Source organism: Sinohyriopsis cumingii, chromosome 6, assembly GCF_028554795.1.
Source record: "Sinohyriopsis cumingii isolate HCF-2022 chromosome 6, ASM2855479v2, whole genome shotgun sequence".
NCBI lineage: Eukaryota > Metazoa > Mollusca > Bivalvia > Unionida > Unionidae > Sinohyriopsis > Sinohyriopsis cumingii.
Window position 1 is genome coordinate 6,369,707 of NC_142966.1, and position 26,031 is coordinate 6,395,737.

The 26,031-nt window shown below is 37.5% G+C and overlaps 1 protein-coding gene across 6 annotated transcripts in view; it reads right to left on the reverse strand.

Annotated features, from left to right (window-relative positions):
• LOC149796317 (uncharacterized) overlaps positions 1-26,031 on the reverse strand; it is a 145,575-nt gene that overhangs the window by 17,562 nt on the left and 101,982 nt on the right. For 5 of the 6 annotated variants that reach the window (XM_089960968.1, XM_089960969.1, XM_089960966.1 and 2 more), the window contains 6 exons: positions 25,384-25,500; positions 17,769-18,362; positions 13,462-13,566; positions 6,562-6,786; positions 2,825-2,881; positions 90-122 (listed from right to left, as the gene is read on the reverse strand). In XM_089960968.1, the coding sequence (XP_089817094.1) occupies positions 90-122; positions 2,825-2,881; positions 6,562-6,786; positions 13,462-13,566; positions 17,769-18,362; positions 25,384-25,500 (1,131 nt within the window). The remainder of the gene's footprint in view (positions 1-89; positions 123-2,824; positions 2,882-6,561; positions 6,787-13,461; positions 13,567-17,768; positions 18,363-25,383; positions 25,501-26,031) is intronic. The other variant, XM_089960970.1, reaches the window with a different exon arrangement.

Sequence of the window (26,031 nt, forward strand, 5' to 3'; positions counted from 1 at the left end):
CAATTATTATGAGGGCCTGAATGAGATTAGTAATGTACTGATAAAACTACATCTTGAAATAAATAATTCTTCTCATTGTTATTACTTACCAAGTAAACTTTCTGGATTCATTGACTGCCAGACTGCAAATGAGGAAAATGTTACATAATCATAACAAAACATATTCTTGTGTTTTGAAGCTTTTTTCTTCTTTGCTGATAGTTCTTCAATGGCAATATGCAAACTGTACAACTTTACATCTATCGACATGAATGAAATTTTGAAAAGGAAGATGTCTTGCTAGCATAATAAAACTGTTTTCTGATAACTACTTGTGATTCATAGCTAACACTAAGTATGAAATAAATCATCTTGTTCTACTATCAGGGACTACTAAGAAGACTACTGTCTAGTAAAGGGTACTTACAGGGACTACTAAGAAGACTACTGTCTAGTAAAGGGTATTTACAGGGACTACTAAGGCTACTACTGTCTAGTAAAGGGTACTTACAGGGATTATAAGAAGACTACTGTCTAGTAAAGGGTATTTACAGGGACTACTAAGAAGACTACTGTCTAGTAAAGGGTATTTACAGGGACTACTAAGAAGACTACTGTCTAGTAAAGGGTACTTACAGGGACTACTAAGAAGACTACTGTCTAGTAAAGGGTATTTACAGGGACTACTAAGAAGACTACTGTCTAGTAAAGGGTATTTACAGGGACTACTAAGAAGACTACTGTCTAGTAAAGGGTATTTACAGGGACTACTAAGAAGACTACTGTCTAGTAAAGGGTACTTACAGGGACTACTAAGAAGACTACTGTCTAGTAAAGGGTATTTACAGGGACTACTAAGAAGACTACTGTCTAGTAAAGGGTACTTACAGGGACTACTAAGAAGACTACTGTCTAGTAAAGGGTATTTACAGGGACTACTAAGAAGACTACTGTCTAGTAAAGGGTACTTACAGGGACTACTAAGAAGACTACTGTCAAGTAAAGGGTATTTAGAGGGACTAAGAAGACTACTGTCTAGTAAAGGGTACTTACAGTGATTATAAGAAGACTACTGTCTAGTAAAGGGTATTTACAGGGACTACTAAGAAGACTACTGTCTAGTAAAGGGTATTTACAGGGACTACTAAGAAGACTACTGTCTAGTAAAGGGTACTTACAGGGACTACTAAGAAGACTACTGTCTAGTAAAGGGTACTTACAGGGACTACTAAGAAGACTACTGTCTAGTAAAGGGTATTTACAGGGACTACTAAGAAGACTACTGTCTAGTAAAGGGTATTTACAGAGACTACTAAGAAGACTACTGTCTAGTAAAGGGTACTTACAGGGACTACTAAGAAGACTACTGTCTAGTAAAGGGTACTTACAGGGACTACTAAGAAGACTACTGTCTAGTAAAGGGTACTTACAGGGACTACTAAGAAGACTACTGTCTAGTAAAGGGTACTTACAGGGACTACTAAGAAGACTACTGTCTAGTAAAGGGTACTTACAGGGACTACTAAGAAGACTACTGTCTAGTAAAGGGTACTTACAGGGACTACTAAGAAGACTACTGTCTAGTAAAGGGTACTTACAGGGACTACTAAGAAGACTACTGTCTAGTAAAGGGTACTTAGAGGGACTACTAAGAAGACTACTGTCTAGTAAAGGGTATTTACAGGGACTACTAAGAAAACTACTGTCTAGTAAAGGGTACTTACAGGGACTACTAAGAAGACTACTGTCTAGTAAAGGGTACTTACAGGGACTACTAAGAAGACTACTGTCTAGTAAAGGGTATTTACAGGGACTACTAAGAAGACTACTGTCTAGTAAAGGGTATTTACAGGGACTACTAAGAAGACTACTGTCTAGTAAAGGGTACTTACAGGGACTACTAAGAAGATTACTGTCTAGTAAAGGGTATTTACAGGGACTACTAAGAAGACTACTGTCTAGTAAATGGTACTTACAGGGACTACTAAGAAGACTACTGTCAAGTAAAGGGTACTTACAGGGACTACTAAGAAGACTACTGTCTAGTAAAGGGTATTTAGAAGGACTACTAAGAAGACTACTGTTTAGTAAAGGGTACTTACAGGGATTATAAGATGACTACTGTCTAGTAAAGCGCACTTACACAGATTACAAAGTAGAGGGTACTTACAACTGGAACTACCAAGAAGACGACTGTGTAGTAGAGGGTGCTTAGAGGGACTACTAAGAAGACTACCATGTAGTAAAGGGTACTTAGAGGGACTACCCAGAAGACTACGGTGCAGTAAAGGGTACTTACATGGACTACTAAGAAGACTGATGTGTAGTAAAGGGTACTTAGAGGGACGACCAAGAAGACTATGGTGCAGTAAAGGGTACTTACATGGACTACTAAGAAGACTGCTGTGTAGTAAAGTGTACTTACATGGACTACTAACAAGATTGCTGTGTAGTAAAGGGTACTTACATGGACTACTAAGAAGACTGCTGTGTAGTAAAGTGGATTTACATGGACTACTAAGAAGACTGATGTGTAGTAAAGGGTACTTACAGGGACTACTAAGAAGACTGATGTGTAGTAAAGTGTACTTACAGAGACTACTAAGAAGACTGATGCATAGTAAAGGGTACTTACAGGGACTGCTAAGAAGACTGCTGTGTAGTAAAGTGTACTTACATGGACTACTAAGAAGACTGATGTGTAGTAAAGGGTACTTACAGGGACTACTAAGAAGACTGATGTGTAGTAAAGGGTACTTACAGGGACTACCAAGAAGACTATGGTGCAGTAAAGGGTACTTACATGGACTACTAAGAAGACTGATGTGTAGTAAAGGGTACTTACAGGGACTACTAAGAAGATTACTGTCCAGTGGAGGGAGGGATACACAACCAAGCTGATCTGAAATGTATGCAAGAGAAAAAATAAACATCATTTCTCACCATGGACAAGCTTACTGTGACACAAATAGGTTATTTGAGAATACGCATGACATGGTTTGCAGTCAAATCCATGAAAACTGCTAGAAATCTGGAAATAAGTGTGATGCCATGACAATGTAACACACTTCCTTTGATCAACAATAATTTTGAAAAGATGCATTACATTGTGTAATACAATATTGTTATTTACAGGCTTTTATACTCTAATGGTGATTATAATAATAATAATAAGAAGAAGAAGAAGAATAAAAACTATATATCTGCTTGCACTTATGACTGTCCTCATGATGTCCGAAATTACTGCAACCACTTAATCAAGTTATCCTGGCTTTTACCCTAGGCTGAACAATGTTTTAGTTACTAAAGATAGATAAAAGAGTATTGTATATTTGTATTAAACTATAATGGCATGTCAGCACCATAATGGCTTTAGGTTGCTAACTAAAAATAAATTTCTTAATGCTCTAACCACTAGGCCACTGGAGCAGTAATCCAGATAGGGATTATTTAATTCCTTCTCAAACCATACATTGTTCCATCAGCATAAACTTGTGTAATTTGGAAAACAAAGTTGTCAAAGGTGAGTGCTATGTTAAAGAGATGCTATTTTTAGCAGACCAAACAGCCTAATGTACATCGTAAGGTGCATAGCTGTGATGCAGATACTCATGCAGGTAAAACAGTTAGTATATATACACTGTGCAAGATACATAACGGGTACAATTAAAATAAATGGAGAAGAAACTTCATTGATAAAATTCTCTTAATCATACAAATGGTATGTAAGTAAAGATTTTTTTAATCCCTTTTTTTAATTATATGGCAACCATACCACAATAATGCAGCCTGAATAGAAGTGGTGCTACATTTATTTTTAAAATCATGATTTAGAAGCAACAACAACTAATTTAATATTAGTTGTTGTTGTTGTTATTATTATTATTATTCTAAAAGACATGAGAAATTATTCAGTTGACAATTTCAACAACAATAAAAAAAATCATTGATGAATACAAATAATAATGGCTGACATTTTCATCACAATTTTAAAATAAAAATATACAGTTTACATATCTGAAACGTTATTCTAATTACTGATATACTAAGATCCAAAATATGAATAAACAATTTCTAGGGTACAACACTTCTGCAATACTGTGGATATAATGTAAAATGGCATCAGTTTCATGATTCAGAGAATCTGGCTTTTTTGTGTCAACATTTATTTTTATTCTAGCAGTTAAAGCAGTAGGTACTTTTTTTAAGCTTACATGGTGTACATATATATATATTTACTTTTATAGCTTTTGCATTTCAACCTTGCATCTTGTCATACACCATATATAGATGCTTTCAAGTTGACATTTTTTAAAATGAAAATTCAATTTCTGAAAAGTAGGGGTCATCTTAAAAGCACAACATACAAACATGTATCAATTTAGGGGTAATTTTAGCAACTCTAGATGTTTGCGGTATGTATAAATGCTGTCAATTCAAATATTTTTACATTTTCATTTCATTGTTTCCATTTAGCAATGTATATATGGTATGCACCATGTTTATCCATTTGGTCATGGTATTCATTACACAATACTTGGATTAGCAGTTATCTGGATTTAAATAAATTGAAAAATATTACCACTAAATTAAATATTACCTGCCTAAAAGTGAAGGGTCAATGTTCTTTACCATGTGTGTTTACTTGAAAGTATATTGCCTCCATTTTCCTGCAAGTCCAAACAACCTGTATTTGTATTATATTCTGTGTTCTGCTGTATTAACACAGTTTGTGTTTGATGCAATAATACATTTTGATTTAATTTGCATTTTCCTTTCCAAACATCATATTTAGTTACCAAGCAATACTTCCCCAAATTATCTGCTAGTGCACATTGACCAATAAGCCCTTGGCTTGCAAAGGCAGCACTCGTTTTGTTTTCAAGCTGACAATCCTTTTGATCAAGCTGTAAATACAATACTTGTTCAGTGACACGCCGAGTTCTACAACTTCCTGCTCATGCTTGACCATGATCCCTTATCTGGTACAGGCAACACTCACTCTGTTTTTTTCCCCACATAAGAATACTCTGGTCAAGCCACATGAGTTCAGTTGCATCGTTTGATAGATTTCACAGACTGTATGATCAAAGTGTCACTTACCGAGCCCAAGCTCAGTCTCCATGGATTTAATTACTAAATGATGGGAGGATTTAAGAACTTTCTTTGGTGACTCAGACAATGATGAATTCTTGAGCTTTCATTAGACACTGACATTTATAGGATATTGTGAATGACAAAAATGTGGACCGAACTTTCATTGTTTATTTGTAACACATGGAATTAACATATCTGATATTGTGAATTGGATTATTCTGGTCTAATTTTTATACTTTTTGGTGCCATATAACAGAATTTATGGATTTATCATATAAATCAATTTAAAAGGTAAAGCTTTATCGATTTATATGGATTTTATGACATGAAGATGGACAAAATGTAAGTTGTCATTTTATCTGTGACATATTCCACTCAAACATATAATTGTATTTTACAATGGTTTTGTCTTTGGTCATAGAAATTTTTCAAAGATAAAATATGTTGCTTGCTGTGTCATTGGATAATGCCATGGAAATATTTCAGGGATAATATATGGCTTACTGTGTTTTAATTTTGCTGAAGCATGCAGAAAAAATTTGAGCCCCATGATTCATATTCTTTTAAAAGTACCCTCCCTTCCAAGAATTCCAACACATCAAAAAGTATGCATTATTATCACTTACATTAGTAATGACTAGTTATTCAAATGAATTATGAAACCTAAAATAAGGATACTGTAAATAAGTAAAACCTGCTGAAAAATCATTTGTAAGGGGATGATGACCATAAACATAGCAAACACTAATTTCCAGGGAGGTACACCTGTGTCATATTATAAGAAAGCTGATGCTCTGACTGTGCCAATTCAAATATGTGTTACTTAATGCAACATAGTCCAAATATGGAAGACATCACAAATATCCAGACTCTTTAATATTTTTGGTGCCCTGTGTCCCCACATTCATTTACCAACCCCAACTCTAGGACTGCATTCAGGATCTGAAACCTTTGTTGTTAGCTATTCACCCAAGTAAACATCTTAACTAATGATCACTTTTCCACAGTGGACTTCAGATTACATGATGTATCAATATTACCCATTGTGACCTCTGACCTCTCCTCCCCATTACCCCCTCACCATTAGCAAGCATCATTGATTTGAAAACTTTATTGTTATCTACTCAGCAAAGTGAAACACTATACCAAATACACTCATCCTCATAAATTAGTGAAGATGGATTCCAGATTACTTATAAAAGGTTTATATTACCAGAGAAAATGACTTCTGCTCCCCAACATACACACACACCCCATTACACTGTTTCACCTCCCTCTCCCAAGGACACTGCAGCCAGAATGCTAAACCAATATTGTCCTCTATCATACCAAATATGGATATCATCTCTTATATGATATAGTCCTGACACACACCCTTCATCACTTGGATCTTCCCAAAATATAATTTTAACCCATAAGATCACTGACTACAAGATATGAGATGTCAATATATCAGCATAACTGCAGAGAATGTAACATTTTTACCTAAAACAACGTCTATGTACAATCTTCCCCAATATTTAGGTGCACTAAATCCTACTACAAAGATCTCCCATCTGTATAAGCCATGGTCCTCTGCCCTTGCAGATTCCACCATGTGCAAGAATTGGTAGCTGCCATATTGCAATCCCCTGTAATGTCCCACATCCTTGCACACATTTAATCTCTCAATAGTCCCTTGACACTTTGGTATGATAAAGAATCTTCTCCCTGAAAAGAAAGAGAAAAAATATTTAATTAGGAATAATTCATAAAACTGTTGTAGTATATCACAGAACTGCATGATATTCAGTATGGAGAATTCAAACTGGACAAATTGAGAAAAGTATCTGCACTCTTCTTTTCCTTCCCTCTACCACACCAACCCAAACCCTGCTTGCATCCAGGATCTGAAACCTGCACATCCTCCTAAACCATCACGCTAAATATGACTCTTTTACCTTTATCAATGTAAACTGAGTTCAGGTTACAATGGCAAGTCTATATTACGAAATGTAAATGTGAGCTTTGACATCCAGCCCCTCATCCTCTGGGGCTTGCATCTTGAAACCTTTATCATTAACTCCTCCTCCAAAAACATCATACCAATATGATCACTCTACATCAATCAGTGTTGATGGAGTCCAGGTAACAAGAAAGTCAGTGATGGACATACTGACAGACATTACTAACATACCTGCAAAAGTGTGGATATGATAAAACTTGATCAGACTAGGAGCTGATAAACCTGCATGTGCATTAACCGTACTAACATAGGTCTTACAGCACACAGATAGAACCATGCTGACATCTACACCAGTAACTAGATGTAGTACCAAACATGAAACAACTCCTAAAGTCTTTGACCTAAATGACTCAGGCAATAAAATTAACACCCCTCCAGAGTGTCAGGCAGTTACATGCTCCATAAATCATGACCACAGCACTTATAGCTTAAACCTTAATGATTTCTCCATGTGTGTACATCAAAAAACAATTTGGAACTTGGAGGCCCAAATTGAAGAATCAAAACTACAGTTACATGCTATTAAGTCAGCACGTGGAAGGATTAATAAACAAGTAGCCTCATGTGAAACAGCAATTCAGACAGACTCCCAAATATCAACAGTGGCAGATGCTCACACACAGACAATCCCAATACCAGCCAAGAGAAAATGTAAAAGGACCATGCAAATAAAAACTGATACCCAAAGTAATCTTGCTTTGCAAACAACAGTAACCCCCTCTCAGCCATGTGTCACACCTGCAACAGCAATAAGTGTACACCGTGGCCCTCAGCTCAGACAAGTCTGTTGCCTGCACCAACAACTGCATTTCCCAGTGCTCAGATAAATGTGTCAACATCAGCTGGAGTAGTTCACGCAACTGAAACACCAATTTCAGCACCCCTTCCTCCAAGATATGTGTCTAAAATACAATCCAGAGTCCAACACACGACATCACAAGCCAGAAAAGATAGGACTCTAATAATTGGCTCCTCAATATTGAAAAGTATAATACCAAAGAGACTTTTTAAAACAGATGTACAGACTCTAAGAGGTGCAAAATCGACAACATCACGGACAGAATAATGAACAGTGACCTAACCAAATACAAACAAATTATTATTTTAGTAGGTGGAAATGATGCCGGTGAGGGAAGGTCACTAAATCAAATCAGAACAGATTTTGAAAGTTTACTGTATGCTGCTAGGTATTGCAGCCCAAATACATGTAAAACAATGATATCAGGACTACCTCCTCGTGTGGACACCAAGGCCAAAGAAATCAATGATCTGATAATTGACCTATGTGAAGACTTCAACCTACAGTACATTCCACAATACACATCTTTCTTTCTTCAGAACCAGGATGTCAGCCTAAGTCTCTACCACAGAGACAAAATTCACTTAAGCAGAAAAAGAACCTCTCAACTACTAAGAAATATTAACATGTATGCCCCCATTTTCAGGCACAATAATGAAGAGTACTGTCTCTACTGTGGAGAAACTGGGCACATGACATGGGTATGTCATCATGGCAAACAGATTGAGTGCTTCAGATGCCATAAATCTGGACACAAACAAAGGCTTTGTCAATCACTGTACTGTACATACTAGGAAGCTGGCAAAGAGGAGAATGTCAATGCTTCATTTACAACAAATCTAAATGTACCTACTAAGACTCTTGTCTCTAACTATTCAATGGACACTATTGTGTATGCAAAAGGTAACAGATTTTCAGGGTTTGTATGTGACTTTGAAGATGCTAATACATATGAACATTTAAAAATAGAAATAGGATGTCAGAATGATAAAAGTATTATGGAGACAATCTCAGTGAGTACCCCATTGCATGACGACATACATATAATTGATATGAAACTAAATACAAAAGGTTTTAACATAGGTCACTTAAATGTACAAGGTATGGTGGGAAAATATACCAGATTAAGTTAATGTTGTCTTCCAAGGAAAATAATATACATGTTTTAGGACTCACTGAAACCAAATTAAATGCTAACCACAATGATGATCTATTTCACTGTCAAGGCTACAATAAACCATTACATAGGGACAGAGAGACAGCAAAGGGGGGTCTTGTTGTATACATTAGGGAAGATGTAAATGCAGAAAGGCGACTTGAATTGGAGTCACATGAAATTGAGAGTAACTGGGTGGAAATTTTCAAAATAATGCAAAATCATTCCTAGTTGGTTTCATTTATAGGCCACCTTCCTCCAAAGCAATTTGGGATGATAACTTTTTGAAACAAATGGAAAATGTTCTAGCACAGGAGAAAGAAACATACATACTCAGTAATATAAATAAGGACCTTCTCAATACTCAAATAAGGAACAAATGAATGGAATTTATTGAATCATTAGGCCTAGACCAGCTGGTAAATGAGCCTACAAGGGTAACAGAAAAATCAAGTACTCTTATCGATCACATTTATACCAAACTACCAGACAATGTGGCTTGTGTTAATGTACCGAATGTTGGTCTTAGTGACCACTATCCTACTTTTTTGACGAAAAAGGTTAAATGCTAGAAAAATAAGAAAAATACACACAAAACGATCACTTACAGATCGTTAAAAAATCTTAATGAAGAACAATTTCTCAATGACCTATATAAAGTTCCATGGAATATGATCCAAAATTTGGATGACACAGATGAAGCTCTGAGGGTGTGGACTGACTTATTCATGGATGTAGTCTCTAAGCCTGCACCACTGAAAGTACATCGAGTAAAGACTGAAATTCACCCTAATTGGCTTACTACTGAAATCCTAGATGCTATGAAAACACAAGACCAATTCAAGGCCATGGGAAACCATGCACAATATAAAGTATTGAGAAATAAAATAACAAGTATGATTAAAAAAGCTAAGACAAACCAACTTATTTTCAATCATTGCTTGAAAACAAAAAGAGCAACACAGACTCCATCTGGAAAGTCTTCAATGAACTCACTGGAGGAACACACAAAGATCAGACAAATAAAATTCACTCACTTCTGGTAAATGACACCATAGTCACTGATGACACGGACATTGCAAATTTTTTCAATGATTTTTTTCACCAACCTTACTACAAAGTTGAAAGAATCAGTGATAGAAAACAACTTTAATGAACTGAAAAAGTTCTGCAGCAGCAAAATCTCTAAGGAAGTATGTTTCTCTATCCCACCAGTGATACCAACAAAGCAACAGGACTTGAAAAGACTGGTCCATGACTCATTAAATCTTTAGCCTCTGCTATTGTAGACAGCATAACATTCATAATTAATTCAAGTATTGCAACTTCATCTGTCCCCAAAATATGGAAAACTGCAAAAGTAACCCCTATTCACAAATCTGGTTCTAAGGATGATGCTGATAACTACCGACCAATCTCAATACTACCAAACTTGTCAATACTGATTGAAAAACATGTCCATGACTCATTCATGTCATATTTAACCAAACACTTGATGTTACACCCTAATCAATTAGGCTTTAGACAGAAACATTCCTGTGAGACTGCCTTTATCTCTCTAACTGATAAGTGGCTTCAAGCAATAGACCAAGGTATAATAATGGGATCTGTATTTGTAGATTTCAGGAAAGCTTTTGACATGGTGGATCATGAAATCCTTTTGAAAAAACTGAAAATCTACCAATGTGATGAAAGAACAATTAGATGGTTTACTTTTTACTTTAGTGAGAGAACACAACATGTTTACATAAATAATGTTCTGTCTGAAGCTGGAACAATTAGATATGGAGTATCACAATGCTCAATTCTAGGTCGATTACTATTTTATTTATTAATGACCTACCACTTTTACTAAGAGACTCAATATCATCTACAGATCTCTATGCAGATGACACAACATTGTCAGACATCAAAAACACAAAGCATGAACTTGAAATTTCTTTACAGAATGTCCTAAACAAACTGGACAACTGGTGTACATGCAATGGCATGGTGGTAAATACTGGTAAACTAAAATATTACTTATCTCAACATGGCAAAAAAGGACAAATCTTGATAGTGATGAACTATGTCTGACATGGAAGGATACAAATTTGCAAATAGTCTCTCATGATGGACTACTTGGTGTTCTGGTAGATAATAACCTATCATGGACTGAACATATCAAACATATCAGTAAAAAAGTCAATTCAAGTTTATGGCTTCTCAGTAGGATAAGACATTTTCTCCCTGAAAGGCACAGAAAACTATTTTATAACAGTTACATACAATCCTATTTAGGCTACTGTAATACAGTATGGGGTAATTCAAATGATAAAAACATAGCAAAGCTGGCACATCTTCAAAAAAGAGCATTAAGATTAATATCAATCCAGAAAGAAAGCAAGGAAAATTTAGCTGGAAAGTTAAAAATATTACCTATTAAAGACCAAATCTGTTTGAGAAAAGCCAAATTAATATACAGGATATCCCATAATAGTGCTCCTGAATATTTACAATCACTATTCCAGTATAGGTTACCTGGTAATATTCCCCACCTGCAATCTATGTCTACCAAACAGTATAAAATTCCCAAACCAAATAAGGAGTTATTTAAAAAAAGTTTCCAATACTCTGGAACTCTGCTCTGGAATAGTATTCCAGTTGAGATTAGAAATGCCCACTTTATTTCCTTCTTCCAAACCCAATATATCCAGTGGCTTCAGAGATGCAGCTAAAATAAATAAATTCCTTTGTATGAGGGCCTCAAGGTAGATTAGTTCTTAGCTAATTGTGTTACCCTCTTTAAGTAAGGCCATTATTTTCATTTTTGTTATTATTATTATTATTATTATTATTATCTGCTTTGCATATCTTAGGTCCTAGGTTACAGTCCTGATTCCAATGCATGCAAGGGCTGCATAGTAAAATTCACTACCATGCGAAAACATAAATACTAACAACTTTAGAGATATTCAGGTTAAGAGTAGACTTACCAGTTTTACAGAATATTAAATACCCTAAAAAGTCAGAGGTTTGCAAACAGCAGTCTTCAAAGATGAGGAAACAAGAGGTGGCTTGATATATTTTATGTAATGCAATATTTACTTTGGTTAAAGTATATCATTAAGACAGATTCAAACTATCAAAAAAGATGATCATATAATACAACAAACCGAAGTGCCATAAACTGTCCAATGATGAAAAAAATACAAATGTCTTTGTCCTTCAACTTATTTAAACAACAAGTCATCTTAAAACATGTGTACAAACTGTTGCTAATAAAAGTACACCCAAAGAAGAGAACAAGATACTTAAGCTGTTGGTGTCTTAAACAGAGACACTTACTCCACCTGTTGTCAAATGACAGGTACATCACTTCAGGCAGAATACCACAATTAATGTTTAAAATCATTTTGGTGTATCTGACTATTGTTTATAGAACATTTTAAAGAATGGGAAGGGAATCATGACATTTATGTTCTTTCTCAGAATTTAGTACATCCTACAAAGGATTTATGAAAATTTAGCATATCTTACAATAGATTTATACAAGGAAGGCTTGTTTGCCAACAGGGACCCACATGTATAGGCAATCCGTATCAAAAGCAATTATCATGATACAGCATGATACCCATCATGACAAGCAACCCAAGGACCTGCAAAAACCCACTAACTTTGGCTGGATGATCACTTAAATTTCTGGCACTGGGATTAAAAATCTTTGACCACAGTGGAATAAAGGAAAGGTGTTACTATAGTGATACCATAAATATATTATTAAAACTTACTGTCAAAGTCTTACCATCATTTCAGTTGAAGAATAGCAGTGGCTGCTTTTGTAAAAATAAAACTCTATGTGACACCATCTAACAAGATGAGTACAGCAAATTTCAGAGGAAGCTTGAATCTGAATGACTACAACTGATCACATGTGATACGTGCTGATGTCAAAAATAACTTAAGAGTCTGCATGTATGTACTGTTAAATGACCACTACCTAGGAACATATTGTTTTATAGTGTAATCAGGATGGAAATAATCTGCTACAATGCAAATACTGTTCCTTGATGAAAAGGGAACGATTAGGGCAGTTGCTGTGATTAGATATAAAAACAGCTGGAAGTTGTTGCAGTTTTAATACAATTTTTCAGCACATGATAGGCAATACATTGTGGCCAGTATATTTGATGGAGGAAAACCCTCCAAAGAACCACCAAATCTAGAGAAGCTACTGGCATGCTTCTCACATTCCCACAATTGCCACGCCTGAGATTCAAACACGCACAGACAGACGTGAGATGGCAGATATTTAGACCACACACGCCAATCGGAGCCCCTTATAAATTAGCTGTTACTGTTGAAGGAACACAGTTTTCACAGTTATATCATTGGCCTGGTAGAGACAAATGCTATATCACCAACAGAAACTATCAAACCACCTACCAAGAGGGACTGAAAAGCTGTTAACTTCATACTCTCGGACCATCAGCCGTTCTCGTCCTTGTTCTTCTGATAAGTAAGCCACCTTCACTTTTGGGTCACTGCCACCTGAAGGGGAAAAATAAAATAGTCATGAGGAAATATCTAAATGCAGGTGAAGGTATAATTTTCAGTAGAAAATAATGCAGAACATGACAAATATTCAGAGAATACTCAATGTAACTGGTATTCAAGCTTTATTTCTAAAAAACACTGCACAGAAAAATCAACCAATAACCAAGCTTATTTCTACAAAACACTGCACAGAAAAATCAACCAATAACCAAGCTTATTTCTACAGAACACTGCACAGAAAAAATCAATCAAATGTGCACAAGTCACATATTGTTTCATAAAAATTCTCTTTTGCTAAGATAATTTTAAAATTTTTACCTTTTTTAAATGAATTTGAGAATTTCCTGCCCCACCCTTGCAAGAGTCAGCCATAGAATATACCTTGATATATTTATTTCATATATATTCAAAATTCAAGTGTTACCATTGTCTTTCAGAATTTGCTCATGTATTAACTAAAACCTGTCTTGAAAGACCGTCTCTTCTGCCAATGGATCAATCAAAGGAACGGACAGTTATCTGTTGGTTGCATATCAATAGTAACCAAATTTTAGAAATGAAACCTTATGATGAGTCGTCAAAACAGAATTGCACATAGCTGAGATCCATGGAAAGCGCTTTTAGTTCCAGCATGCTGAAGCTAGTGCAATCAGGAAGAAAGTCTTGCATGATAACTGCTTCAGCAAGGTGGATAACTTGAACTTATGAGTTGAGCCAAGTCAAGACCCAGGAGAGGTTTCATTCTGGGAATAAGGTGAGCAAGCATGGCTTGGATATTTTGAAATTTTACAAGTTTTAAAGGTCTTTGTTGAGGCCATTATCATTGTTTCCATAATGTCTAAATATGTCTCTGATTATGAAACAGCATATCTTAGTGTCATGATCTTCACATCAAAGTGCATAACTGTTTTGCAAAGGGCATCCCTTACATGGGCCAGGCATGGAGGAGGAACACCATCGGGGATGCTATGATTGTCCACAAATTGATCAGTGATCCAAGATCTGTTGTACTGAGAAAGGGCAATCAGAACTATTTTGCAAGTCCTGCCCTCATTTTCTGGATAAGTTTCTGTATTAGAGCCATCAGATGGAAGGCCAATATTCCATCCATGATGACTGGAAGGGTGTCAGTGGTCTATACCTGTAGATCTTGGAGTGGAGAGATGAAGATGTGCAGTTTGTTGTTTATCCTCATGGTACCCTCCCCGTCTATTTTTTACCCCCTACCGATTTAAAAAACAAAAAGCACAAATGAGATGAGAGATGCACAGAACTTTGTTCATTTATTGATTTATAATTAAAACCTGATTATGCTTGGGGCGGGGGGGCCTATCACCATTATCATCTGCACATTTTATTCCAAATGAAAGCTTTTAGTGTGAAAGGCAACCCTGCTTGCCAGTCTTTTCCAGTTCCTGGACAAGTCCATTTTCAGTGATCACAAATGTATGTACACAGAAGGAAAATACGTTGTCTGCTTCTGATATTTTTAATGTTGAATCAAGCAAAGGTAAAGAACAACAACTACAAATTTGCCTTTTGCATGGATTTAATGATACATCTTCAGACAAGGTCATCTAGAGATATGAGCCTATACGAAGAGATGACTCTGATACATCTTCAGACAATGTCATCCAGAGATATGGGCCTATATGAATTGAAGAAGGTGCTATTTTCTCACCTTCTCAAGTTAACACCCAAACAGAAAAGGGGAACAAAAGGGAGGAAGCTCAGGGTCACCATATGTGGGGTTTAAAAGAAAAGACAGGAATGTGTCTCTTCTAATGAGGTTAAGGTAACAAGAGGGTATTACGGCATTTACCATTGTGATGTGAGCAGTCCTACTGACTTGGTAATAAGGCATGCTGAATTCCATGCATGATCACTTCTGGGCTTCTTGTCTAGGTTAAAGATCACAAGAAATGCCTGGGAGAATGGGAAGGAAGTCAACACCATGCTCCTGACCAACTTAAGAAATGGCATTATGCACTTGTCTGTTGGCTTTATAATGGAATCAGGCAGATACATTTACAGAAGTAATATTATTGTCTAAATTATGATAAATAAGAATGTGATTTATATCAGTATGATGGGAAAGTTGCAGGTAACTGTTGCACCAAAATAAAAGTCTTAGAATTATCAGGGTTTTTAATTTTATCAGATAGATGCCCAGTAATTTTTGCATTCTTTGATAATGGTGGTAAAATTCTTAAGAACTGACGTTTGTCATTATCAACACTGTAATCATTATCAATGCCCACTGAGTCCCTGACCTTGTATGTAGTATCTCCTGTATATCTCTTCTATTACTTCATTTTCTTTCCATTGTTGGATCAAAATGTACAGCTATCTTGCCCCCCTCACTTGCCAACCAGGAGGTATTCCTCTTGCTGTACACTCAGTGGAAGGGGTATAATATTCCATATCACAATGATGATGCAGAATCATCACCATAGATATGCTAGAAAATCATGTCCAACATGGTGCATAGTCTGGATGAAAATGCTGGTCTGGCATGGATGGTTCATTTGGTTGGAAAGCTTCATTTCTAACGGCAGTTTGCCACATACCAGTATCATGAATATAGTTGGTCCAGCTAGATGACAATCCAGGGCAGTCTGCTGAGCATAGGATGCAATTGCTGAGCATAAGATGCCAATGCTGAAGGAAATGTCAGGGGACATGCTGCTCACCAGTCATTGAGGATGTGTGTGTGTGATTTGGATTTTTAATGTAGCTTTAACAATTTTTCAGTCATATCACTACAAAGTCTGCAGTGTGGCAGTTCACAATGATGTCTAGTACTGGAGCATCATGCTGCAGACATGTAGTATCATGTCCCACCCAGTTACATTATCCTGACACCAAGCCGACCAGTCCTAACACTAACCTCTTAATAATGAGCACCTAGTGAGGCAGCTGTTAGTACCATTTTTTTAAAAGTCTTTGGTATGACTCGGTCGGGATATAAACTCTCAACCTCCCGCATATGAGGCAGATGCTCTAACCACAAGGCCCCTGGAGCAGTCTCCTAGAGGACAGATTCATGGCAGCTGAAACGTTAATCTGATGGTCCAGACTGATTGGTTGGCAACAGTATGGAGTATAGTGAATGAAACATAACTTGTTGATCAGTCATGCCAGCAAAGTCAGAACATAATCCCACCTGGTCAGCTTCAATGTCAAAATCATTTACCTTCAGTAGTCTCATGAACAGAAACACAGTCGGTTGCTTAAGTGGGTTAAAATGGTGCTGTTTTGTTCAAGTTACTCACTGGCAACAGGGCCATAGGAAGTGTATCATGCCTGATTTCATAACAATTTGAGAAGAATTGATATGCATGGCTTCAAAAGAATCTGAAATGATTGACATTGTAAACACTGTTTTAGGCATTTCCATTGGGGATGGCAACATCGTGATGTCTCCAAAACAACCGGACAACAAATGAGAATTCACTTGAATGCCTAATACTTCATTGTCAGAAGGTTTTGAGTGCAGCTCTTTACCACGGATCATTAAGTCAATGGACTAAATGTCTTCTACTCACACTGCACACACACTACATGGGTGGGTGGATGAACACTTTTTTGCAGGCATGGTATGTCGTGTGGTTATAATCCACAATTTCAATACATCTGGACTACTTGCAGTGGATTTACAATGAATGGGAAAAGAAAAACAAGGAAGCGCAGTGGCCACCTAGTGGGATAAATGGGAGTTAATCTATAGGAGTTACTTGCCTTTGAATGCTAAGAGTCACAAGACTTCTTATTATCTTTCAAGGAGGTTTTGATTCAAAGGTAACAGAGAATAATTTCCTGCTATTCATGTGGAGTATTTTATGTATGTCCTGGGTCACATAAATTCTCAAAACTTACAACACTCTAAGGAAGTCAAAGTCATCTGTCATGTTTGATCACTGTCCTAAGAAAATTAAAAAGGTTTAGTATTTACAAGAACATGGCACTTTATCAACAGTCCAGTTTGACTTGTATTTTATTCTTGTAATTTAAAGAAGATAGAGTAAACTCAAAACTTGAGAAAATATCTGCCACATGAATGCACACTACACACATCTTTCTCTTTTCCCATAGGTCCAAGCTGATATAGTTAAACAACTTTCAATACATACTTCATTACACAGCATTTCACATTTTGTCCTAAATTTCAAGTCCAGAACATTAGTTAACCTTACCTTCAGCTATCACTGGACTTTTCTTTTGTCCTCCAGTTGGTTCTTTTTCATGCATCTTTCTTAACACCTGGATCTTGGAGCCATTGGTATCATTGTCTTCAACAACTAAATCTTTGAAATCTGACATATTTTGAGGATGGGTGCCTTTGAGATTATCCAGACCCAATCGATCAACAGTCATGTCTGTCTTCATGACCGAATCTATCCTTGTACCTGCCTCTATACCATCACCAGGTCTTCTTTTACTGAGTAACTGACATGAATTTGACATGTCTCTCCCTGCCTGATTCACTGCTTTATCATCATTATCCCCTTCATAAGAAGCTCTCAATATGGTCTCAATCTGGCCTTCCTGCAGACCTTTGTAGATTTGTTGTTCCTGCATGAAGTAACTTTCTGTGCTCTCAAAACAATAATCTGACAAGTCCTTATGTTCAACAGGTGTCTTTAAATTTTTAAAATATTTTTCTTCCTTCTTGATAGAAACAGGGCTGCTTGGTTCCAAAAGAGACTTTATCTCATTCCCTCCGTCCTCATTGCCTTTGATGTCTTTTACAACTTCTTTAAAACAATATACCGATGAGGACGATGTACCTGCAAAGAAAAATGATACATTTTAATCTGTGTGCTTTTTCTACTGTCAACAAGTTCAACAAGAATTTTGATAATGTCTTATACATTGAAATAAATAGCACCTAATAGCTGAGCTGTTTGTATTCATGATTAAGTTGTGAGCTCCTTGGCAACATGTACATACATAGTAAAACACCAGACTCAATAATGCAAACCTGTTCTGACAAAGTATGGATTCAGCTACCAATTATCCCAAAAACTGGACAGGAAAATAGGATAAACAAGGGGAAAAAAATTACTATTATGGTATTAGTGTCCACTACAGTAAGATGGTACCTACTCTGGCCAATTTTTGTGCCACAACATTTGGCCCTTGAAGCTAATAAATGCGTGTGTGTGTTGTTGGACTTTTGATATAGCTTTAACAATCTTCCAGTCATATTGCTATGATGTCTGCAGTGTGGCAGTCTATTGTGACGTCTGGCACTGGGGCATCATGCCGCAGACATGAAGCATGATGTCCCACCAAGTCACAGTATCCTGACGCTAGGCTGACCAGTTCTAACACTAACCTCAATGCTGAGCAACTAGCAAGGCAGCTGCTATTGTCTTTTTTGTAAGTCTTTGGTATAACTCAGCCGGGGTTCGAACCCACAACCTCCTGCATCTTAGGCTGACACTGTAACCACTTGTCCACCAGAACTGTGGCTAAAAAATACCTTCCCCTTCATGTACAATAGAGTTAAAGAAGAAGCTTTTATCATATCCTCTAAAAATGAATGAACTTGATTGGTAACAACAGCTATAACCTCATGGACTTTAACCTTGATGAATAGAAAGTCTCCTTCAAGAAAGGACTGATGAGCTCTCTTGACTGTTATGATTACCCAAGCCCTTTAAAGGTATGCTTCCTACCCTTTCTTCTCTCACTGGAAGCTGCCAAAAGAAATGTAAAACCCTAACTGAACATATAAGTTTATCTTCATCATCCAAAGCACTGATATAACTGTGACTAGGAATCTATAAATGTAGTGGAGATAGCAATGGAAGGTGGTTTATGTATATATATATAAAAACCTGGTTGATAAAGAGAAGAATTAACTTCTACTGAACTGCAGACAGCCGCATTATATGGACATGGCATGAAGATCTTTTCTTTGTCTCATGGCTGCTAATGAAAGCATGAAAACAGTCTTCAGCATAAGATTCAACTAATGGTTCAAAGGAAGGTTAAGTTAAAACCACAAGACATACAAGAGATTCTTTCTAGGCACTGGAGAATGAGAAACCAGTTTTGACAACTCAAAACACCTATCAGGTCAGCAATATGAGAATCAGAACCAATGACCAAGCCTTCTGAATATTTGTGTGTTGGAAAGGCTGCCCTATAGCCCTAGAAACCATATTTTGTCTTTCTTCATAACAGAAGAAAAGAAAATCAGCCACTGTATTCATAAACAGACAGCCAGGATTGACACGTTTTCCTACTGCACCAATCACAAAAGATTCTCCTCTTGGCAGCAACGACCTTAGATGCTGCGAGTCTCCTTGCCTTAATAATGCACTCTGCAACTTTGCTTGTAAACTTGTTTTGGCAGATAGTTTCAGATGAGCCAAGCATCAAGTGGAGAATCTGCTGGCTCTTGCATAGAAGAAAACAGGAACTCCTGTTTTGCGACAGAAGGTCATTCCTTTGGGGTAAAGTCCTTGACTGTTTTACTAGCAGGTCATGAAAATTGCTGAACCATCATTGTTGTCGCCATAGAGGGGCTATCAAAATGAGCTGAGGAGTGTAGGCCTTTTCTCTCTGAAGAACTTTTGGGAACATACTGAAGGGTGGGAAGGCAGAAGTAAACAGACAATCCCACTTTAGGCATAAATTTTACACTGCCCAGGTTCTCTGGTAAAGACCTGGACAAATGTAAAAGGGAGCTTGTTGTTGGCCTTGTCACAAAGAAGTCCAACAAGTGTCTGAACCAAAGTCTGAACAAAGAATGTGCTTCACACTGGTGCAGACACCATTCTCAGTGTACTATCTTGCCCCTGGACATACTCTTCAACCAAAAATATTTTATTCCCAGAATGGGACAAACTAATAAGTAAGTAATCCCTCTGAGATTGCCCAGCAAGAGATTCCAAACCTCCTTGCAGACAGAAGGAGCATGTGCATCTTATTGATGCCTGTGGTATGCTATCATTGATGTGTTGTTGAAGGCCATCACACTTCATTGCACACCTGAATGGCTAATAACATTGCCCAGATTTCCAAATTGTTAATACGGAAGGCAGGTAGTAGGTACTGAGTTAGATTATGAACCCTGATGAATTAGCCCTTCCAGTTTCAGATGAGCACCCCACCATGAATAAGATGTGTCTCTGAACAGATAGGACATTTGCATTTGTGCAGTGAGACTGGTTCCAATTTGTCAATCAAATCAGATGATGGTGGAAATCCAATCCAAGAGAAATCTAAAGAGCATCTGGAGGGGAAGTAAGTGCAATCTTTCTAGGGGAACCAGATCCACAATAGAGTTCAAGGTTCTAAGGGATAAACAGGAGCTGATAATGAGGTTAAGATTCTCAGTGACTCCAGTAGGACCAGACTTTTGTCCACTGTCCTGCAGGATACAGACTAGATTTTCATTCTTTATGTGTAAGAAATCTTTAGATGGAAACAGCTCAGATTTCTCTAGATTGAGTAAAAGACCTAGCCTGGTCACTTTAGACCAACAACAAGCCTGATCTTGTCTGTGTGACTCTAACTGGCCATTGTGGACAATTGAAAGAGTAGAGGACACTGACCTTATCTGGATGGCAACTACTCCCTGACTCTGGCAAAGTACAGGTGCATACACAAGGCTGAACAACAAAGCACAAAACTGGAAAATACCTTCCTGTCCCAGCAACACTCAAGTTACCTCCTGTGAGAATGAAAGATAGGGATTGTGGTCTCCATTTTGAAGAGTCCCATCTACAGAAAGCTTGATAATTTGACAAATGTTTCCATTTTCTTAGGGAACCAGGAAAAGCTGCAAGTATGAAACCATAGATTGGTCACCCTCTCTACTGCACCCCTCTGCAGAAGAGAGTGCAGTCTTCCTTTAATCATACCAGATTCTACTAGCTGAACCATATAGGGTCCTTGCCAGCGGAGGAAGTTCCAAGAACTGAAGCAGGAATCCTCCATTTATTATTGAGAGAACACACCCAATCACCGAATATGCTTGACCAAGCCTTTAATTAAGGGACAATTTAACAATTATAGGAATCAAAACAATATGGATATAATACAGGAGAGGTTGGGAATCCCTAGGGCTACACTCCCACTGCAGAAATAGAAGGGACTGCCAAATTTCTACACTGAAGAACAGCAAGGTAATATGATTTGACAAAAAATTACTGTTCTTTAATGATATAGAAAATAAGGGTGTACAAATAAACACACAAATGAATATGAATACTGGTATGAGATGACCTTTCACTGGTCACACTCTGCATAAATTATATGTAAAAGAATGTAAAGTTTTGAAAATTATTCCTTTACCACAGAGTCTGCTGCTGTGTAGGCTGTCAATAAACACGTGCCAAAACCACACCACAGTGCAGTGTGCTATAAATAATCCCCTGTTACCTTGTTGATTCATTGTGCTGAGGCTTTTGTAGTGTAGTTTATGTTCAATGTAAATTTTAAGGAATGACCTTTTTTGTAAATATCTACTATTTATAGATAGGTTTAAGAATGAAATCTGATGTGGATGGTGCTAAGGCATGTGGACGGTGCTAAGGCATCCAAAGAGGCTTATGTGTAGATGGTGCCAAGGCATCCAAACATGCTTCTATTTGGATGGTGCCATGGCATCCAAAGGGGTTCTGTGTGGATGGTGCCAAGGTATCCAAACAAACTCCTATTTTGATGGTGCCAAGGCATCCAAACAGGCTTCCATATGGATGGTACCAAGGCATCCAAACAGGCTTCCATGTGGATGGTACCAAGGCATCCAAACAGGCTTCCATGTGGATGGTGCCAAGGTATCCAAACAGGCTTCCATGTGGATGTGTCAACATATCCAAACAGGCTTCCATGTGGATGTGTCAACATATCCAAACAAGCTTCCATATGGATGGTGCCAAGGCATCAAAACAGGCTTCCATATGGATGGTGCCAAGGTATCAAAACAGGCTTCCATGTGGATGGTGCCAAGGTATCCAAACAGGCTTCCATGTGGATGGTGCCAAGGCATCCAAACAGGCTTCCATATGGATGGTGCCAAGGTATCCAAACAGGCTTCCATGTGGATGGTGCCAAGGTATCCAAACAGGCTTCCATGTGGATGGTGCCAAGGTATCCAAACAAGCTTCCATGTGGATGGTGCCAAGGTATCCAAACAGGCTTCCATGTGGATGGTGCCAAGGCATCCAAACAGGCTTCCATATGGATGGTGCCAAGGTATCCAAACAGGCTTCCATGTGGATGGTGCCAAGGTATCCAAACAGGCTTCCATGTGGATGGTGCCAAGGTATCCAAACAAGCTTCCATGTGGATGGTGCCAAGGTATCCAAACAGGCTTCCATATGGATGGTGCCAAGGTATCCAAACAGGCTTCCATGTAGATGGTGCCAAGGTATCCAAACAGGCTTCCATGTGGATGGTGCCAAGGTATCCAAACAAGCTTCCATGTGGATGGTGCCAAGGTATCCAAACAGGCTTCCATGTGGATGGTGCCAAGGTATCCAAACAGGCTTCCATGTGGATGGTGCCAAGGTATCCAAACAGGCTTCCTTGCTAATAAGATGGAGGCATCTAAAAGCACTTCTAAAATAATATAAAGCATCCAAAAGATTTTTGTGTGACATAAAGGGTTATGAAACATGAGGCCATATATCAATCTAGCAATAAAAGTGGGCCTAAATACCAAAATGCAGTCAGGAAAATGAACAAGTTACAACAAATCTGTTATTCCAATGCTTCATTTTTATGGTGTGAGGTACCCTAAAAGGCAAGGTTATGTATAAATGTAATCTAAAATGTCATAACAACATTCAAGAGAGCTACTTCTCTCTCAGGAAAAACACTTGGACTGATGTTAAATACACTCAATAAATTAATATATTTAAAATGCTCAATTCATGGTACATGGTGTGTGATGAAAGTAAAGCACAATCTGCATCCACTGAACATGGAAACATCCAGAAAAATGGGTAGTACTACTCGGCATGCACCGAAGTCATCCTATGGACAGGACTACTGGGCATGCACCAAAGTCACTCTATGGGTAGGACCACTGGGCATGCACCGAAGTCACCCTATGGGTAGGACTACTGGGCATGCACCGAAGTCACCCTATGGACAGGATTACTGGGCATGCATCGAAGTCACCCTATGGGTAGGACTACTGGGCATGCACCGAAGTCACCCTATGGACAGGACTACTGGGCATGTACCGAAGTCACCCTATGGGAGGAGGAATTAAATACAAGATCTCCAGTAAAACAAAATCCACCTCTAAATGTACAAGTCACTCTGCTCATAAACATAGTGAAGTATAAACATGCAACCAATGGTAGTCACAGTGTCGCTTCTGTCTGGTGTCCTGAACAAATGTGTGTGTATGTTGTTGGCAAGATCTGCAAGATTTTCATTCATAAGTAAGTATTACAAAATTTGTTTGAGTGAAAGCCTCATGTCAATGCCATCACTCATGTAAAGTCAATGCCATCACTCTTGTCATGTCAGTGCCATTGTTCATGTAAAGTCAATGTCATCACTATTGTCATGTCAGTGCCATTGTTCATGTAAAGTCAATGTCATCACTCCTGTCATGTCATGACCACCACTAATGTCAATGTCATTGCTCATGTCAAATCAATTCCTTCCTGCGTATAAATGCCATCACTCATGTCGAGTCAGTGTCTTCACTTGTTGCAATATGACCACTCATGTCAAGTCAATGCCATCACTCATGCCAATACCATCACCACTAATGAAAGACGATAACCTACAACAAGATTTTGGATATAATCACTATGTTCACAAGTGTTGTGGTGACAATGCCATGTCTATAAGACCGTGCATTCAGAAGAAGGCAGCATATAAATCTGTATAGGATGACCACTGAAGCATCGAGGATGACCACTGAGGCAGCCATCAAGGCATTGAGGATGACCATTGAGGCAGCCATCAAGTCACTGAGGATGACCATTGAGGATGACCATAGAGGCACTGAGGATGACCATTGAGGCAGGCAGCCATTTCAGCAGTCAGATTAGCATCTATTATTATAGGAATAACAATACATTGCATGGAAATAGATTTTTAATGCTGGTATGGAATCTGTTTAAGATGTAGCTATTATAAATATTTCAAATTCTAGGACACACTGACATTATTTTCATATATATATATATATATATATATATATATATATATATATATATATATATATATATATATATATATATACACAAATGCTAATTAGTGAAAATCTGATACATACTAATACAAGCATATCTTCAAGAGAAGTAGTGAAAACATTTTCAAGATGGTCATCACTTATTAGCATAACTAGACAAGACAAGTAGCCTTCCAGTGAAAACCCCATATCTGCTGGACCTAACTTGGTTAAAGCCCCATCTTGATAGGACTCCTCTCAGAAGGAGTTCTCATAATAAGATTTTCAAAATGGCCACCACTGTGGCACCATTATTATTTAGGATCAACTAAACCCTGGGATAATTTTGTGTAAAGTATCAAAGCCACCCTTCAACTAATTTCCAAAAAGTAGCAATAACAACTTTGCAATATCAAGGTAGCAACAAGTAACAACAACAACAGTAGCAATAACAACTTGCATTAACAGATGGGCAATGGGCTGTGTACAATAGACAATAATATAAGCCCATCTATTTATGACCAGTAGAGTCAACAACCCACATGAACAGAACCTTGTGATTGGCAAACTCCAATTTAAAAAAAGTAATCCCCACCCAAAAGTTTGGGTGGCCCTGTGTACATTTATCAGGTAAGTAATAAAACATTACACACCTGACTCAACTGAAGACTCCTCTTCTGCTGTCTCATAGCTTGCCCCTTTGCAGACAAAACAATATATGAAGATGATTCCAACAATGCCAATAACAGCACAGACACTAATCACTGATCCTGTAAAAAAAATGTACACAATCTGTTTTGTTAAACTTCTTGTAAAGTCTTCATTTAGTTGTCTTCCTCTCCTAATAAAATTAATGTGACTGACACAGTATACATCTGACTGACGTAGTATACACCTGATTGACGTAATATACACCTGACTGACATAGTATACACCTGACTGACACAGTATACACCTGATTGACGTAGTATACACCTGATTGACGTAATATACACCTGACTGACATAGTATACACCTGACTGACATAGTATACACTTGACTGACGTAGTAAAAAACCTGATTGACATAGTATACACCTGATTGACGTAGTATACACCTGATTGACATAGTATACACCTGACTGACGTAGTATACACCTGATTGACATAGTATAAAACTGCCCCAGGTTCAATAGTCTTCTATATAGATAGCAAAAATTTCTGTGCAGAAATTATTTCTCTTCTTTCAGTCAGAGTGACCTTGACTTTTTTACCCCTTAGTGCACTTTATCCATAAAATTTAGCCAGTTTGTGCCATTTTGC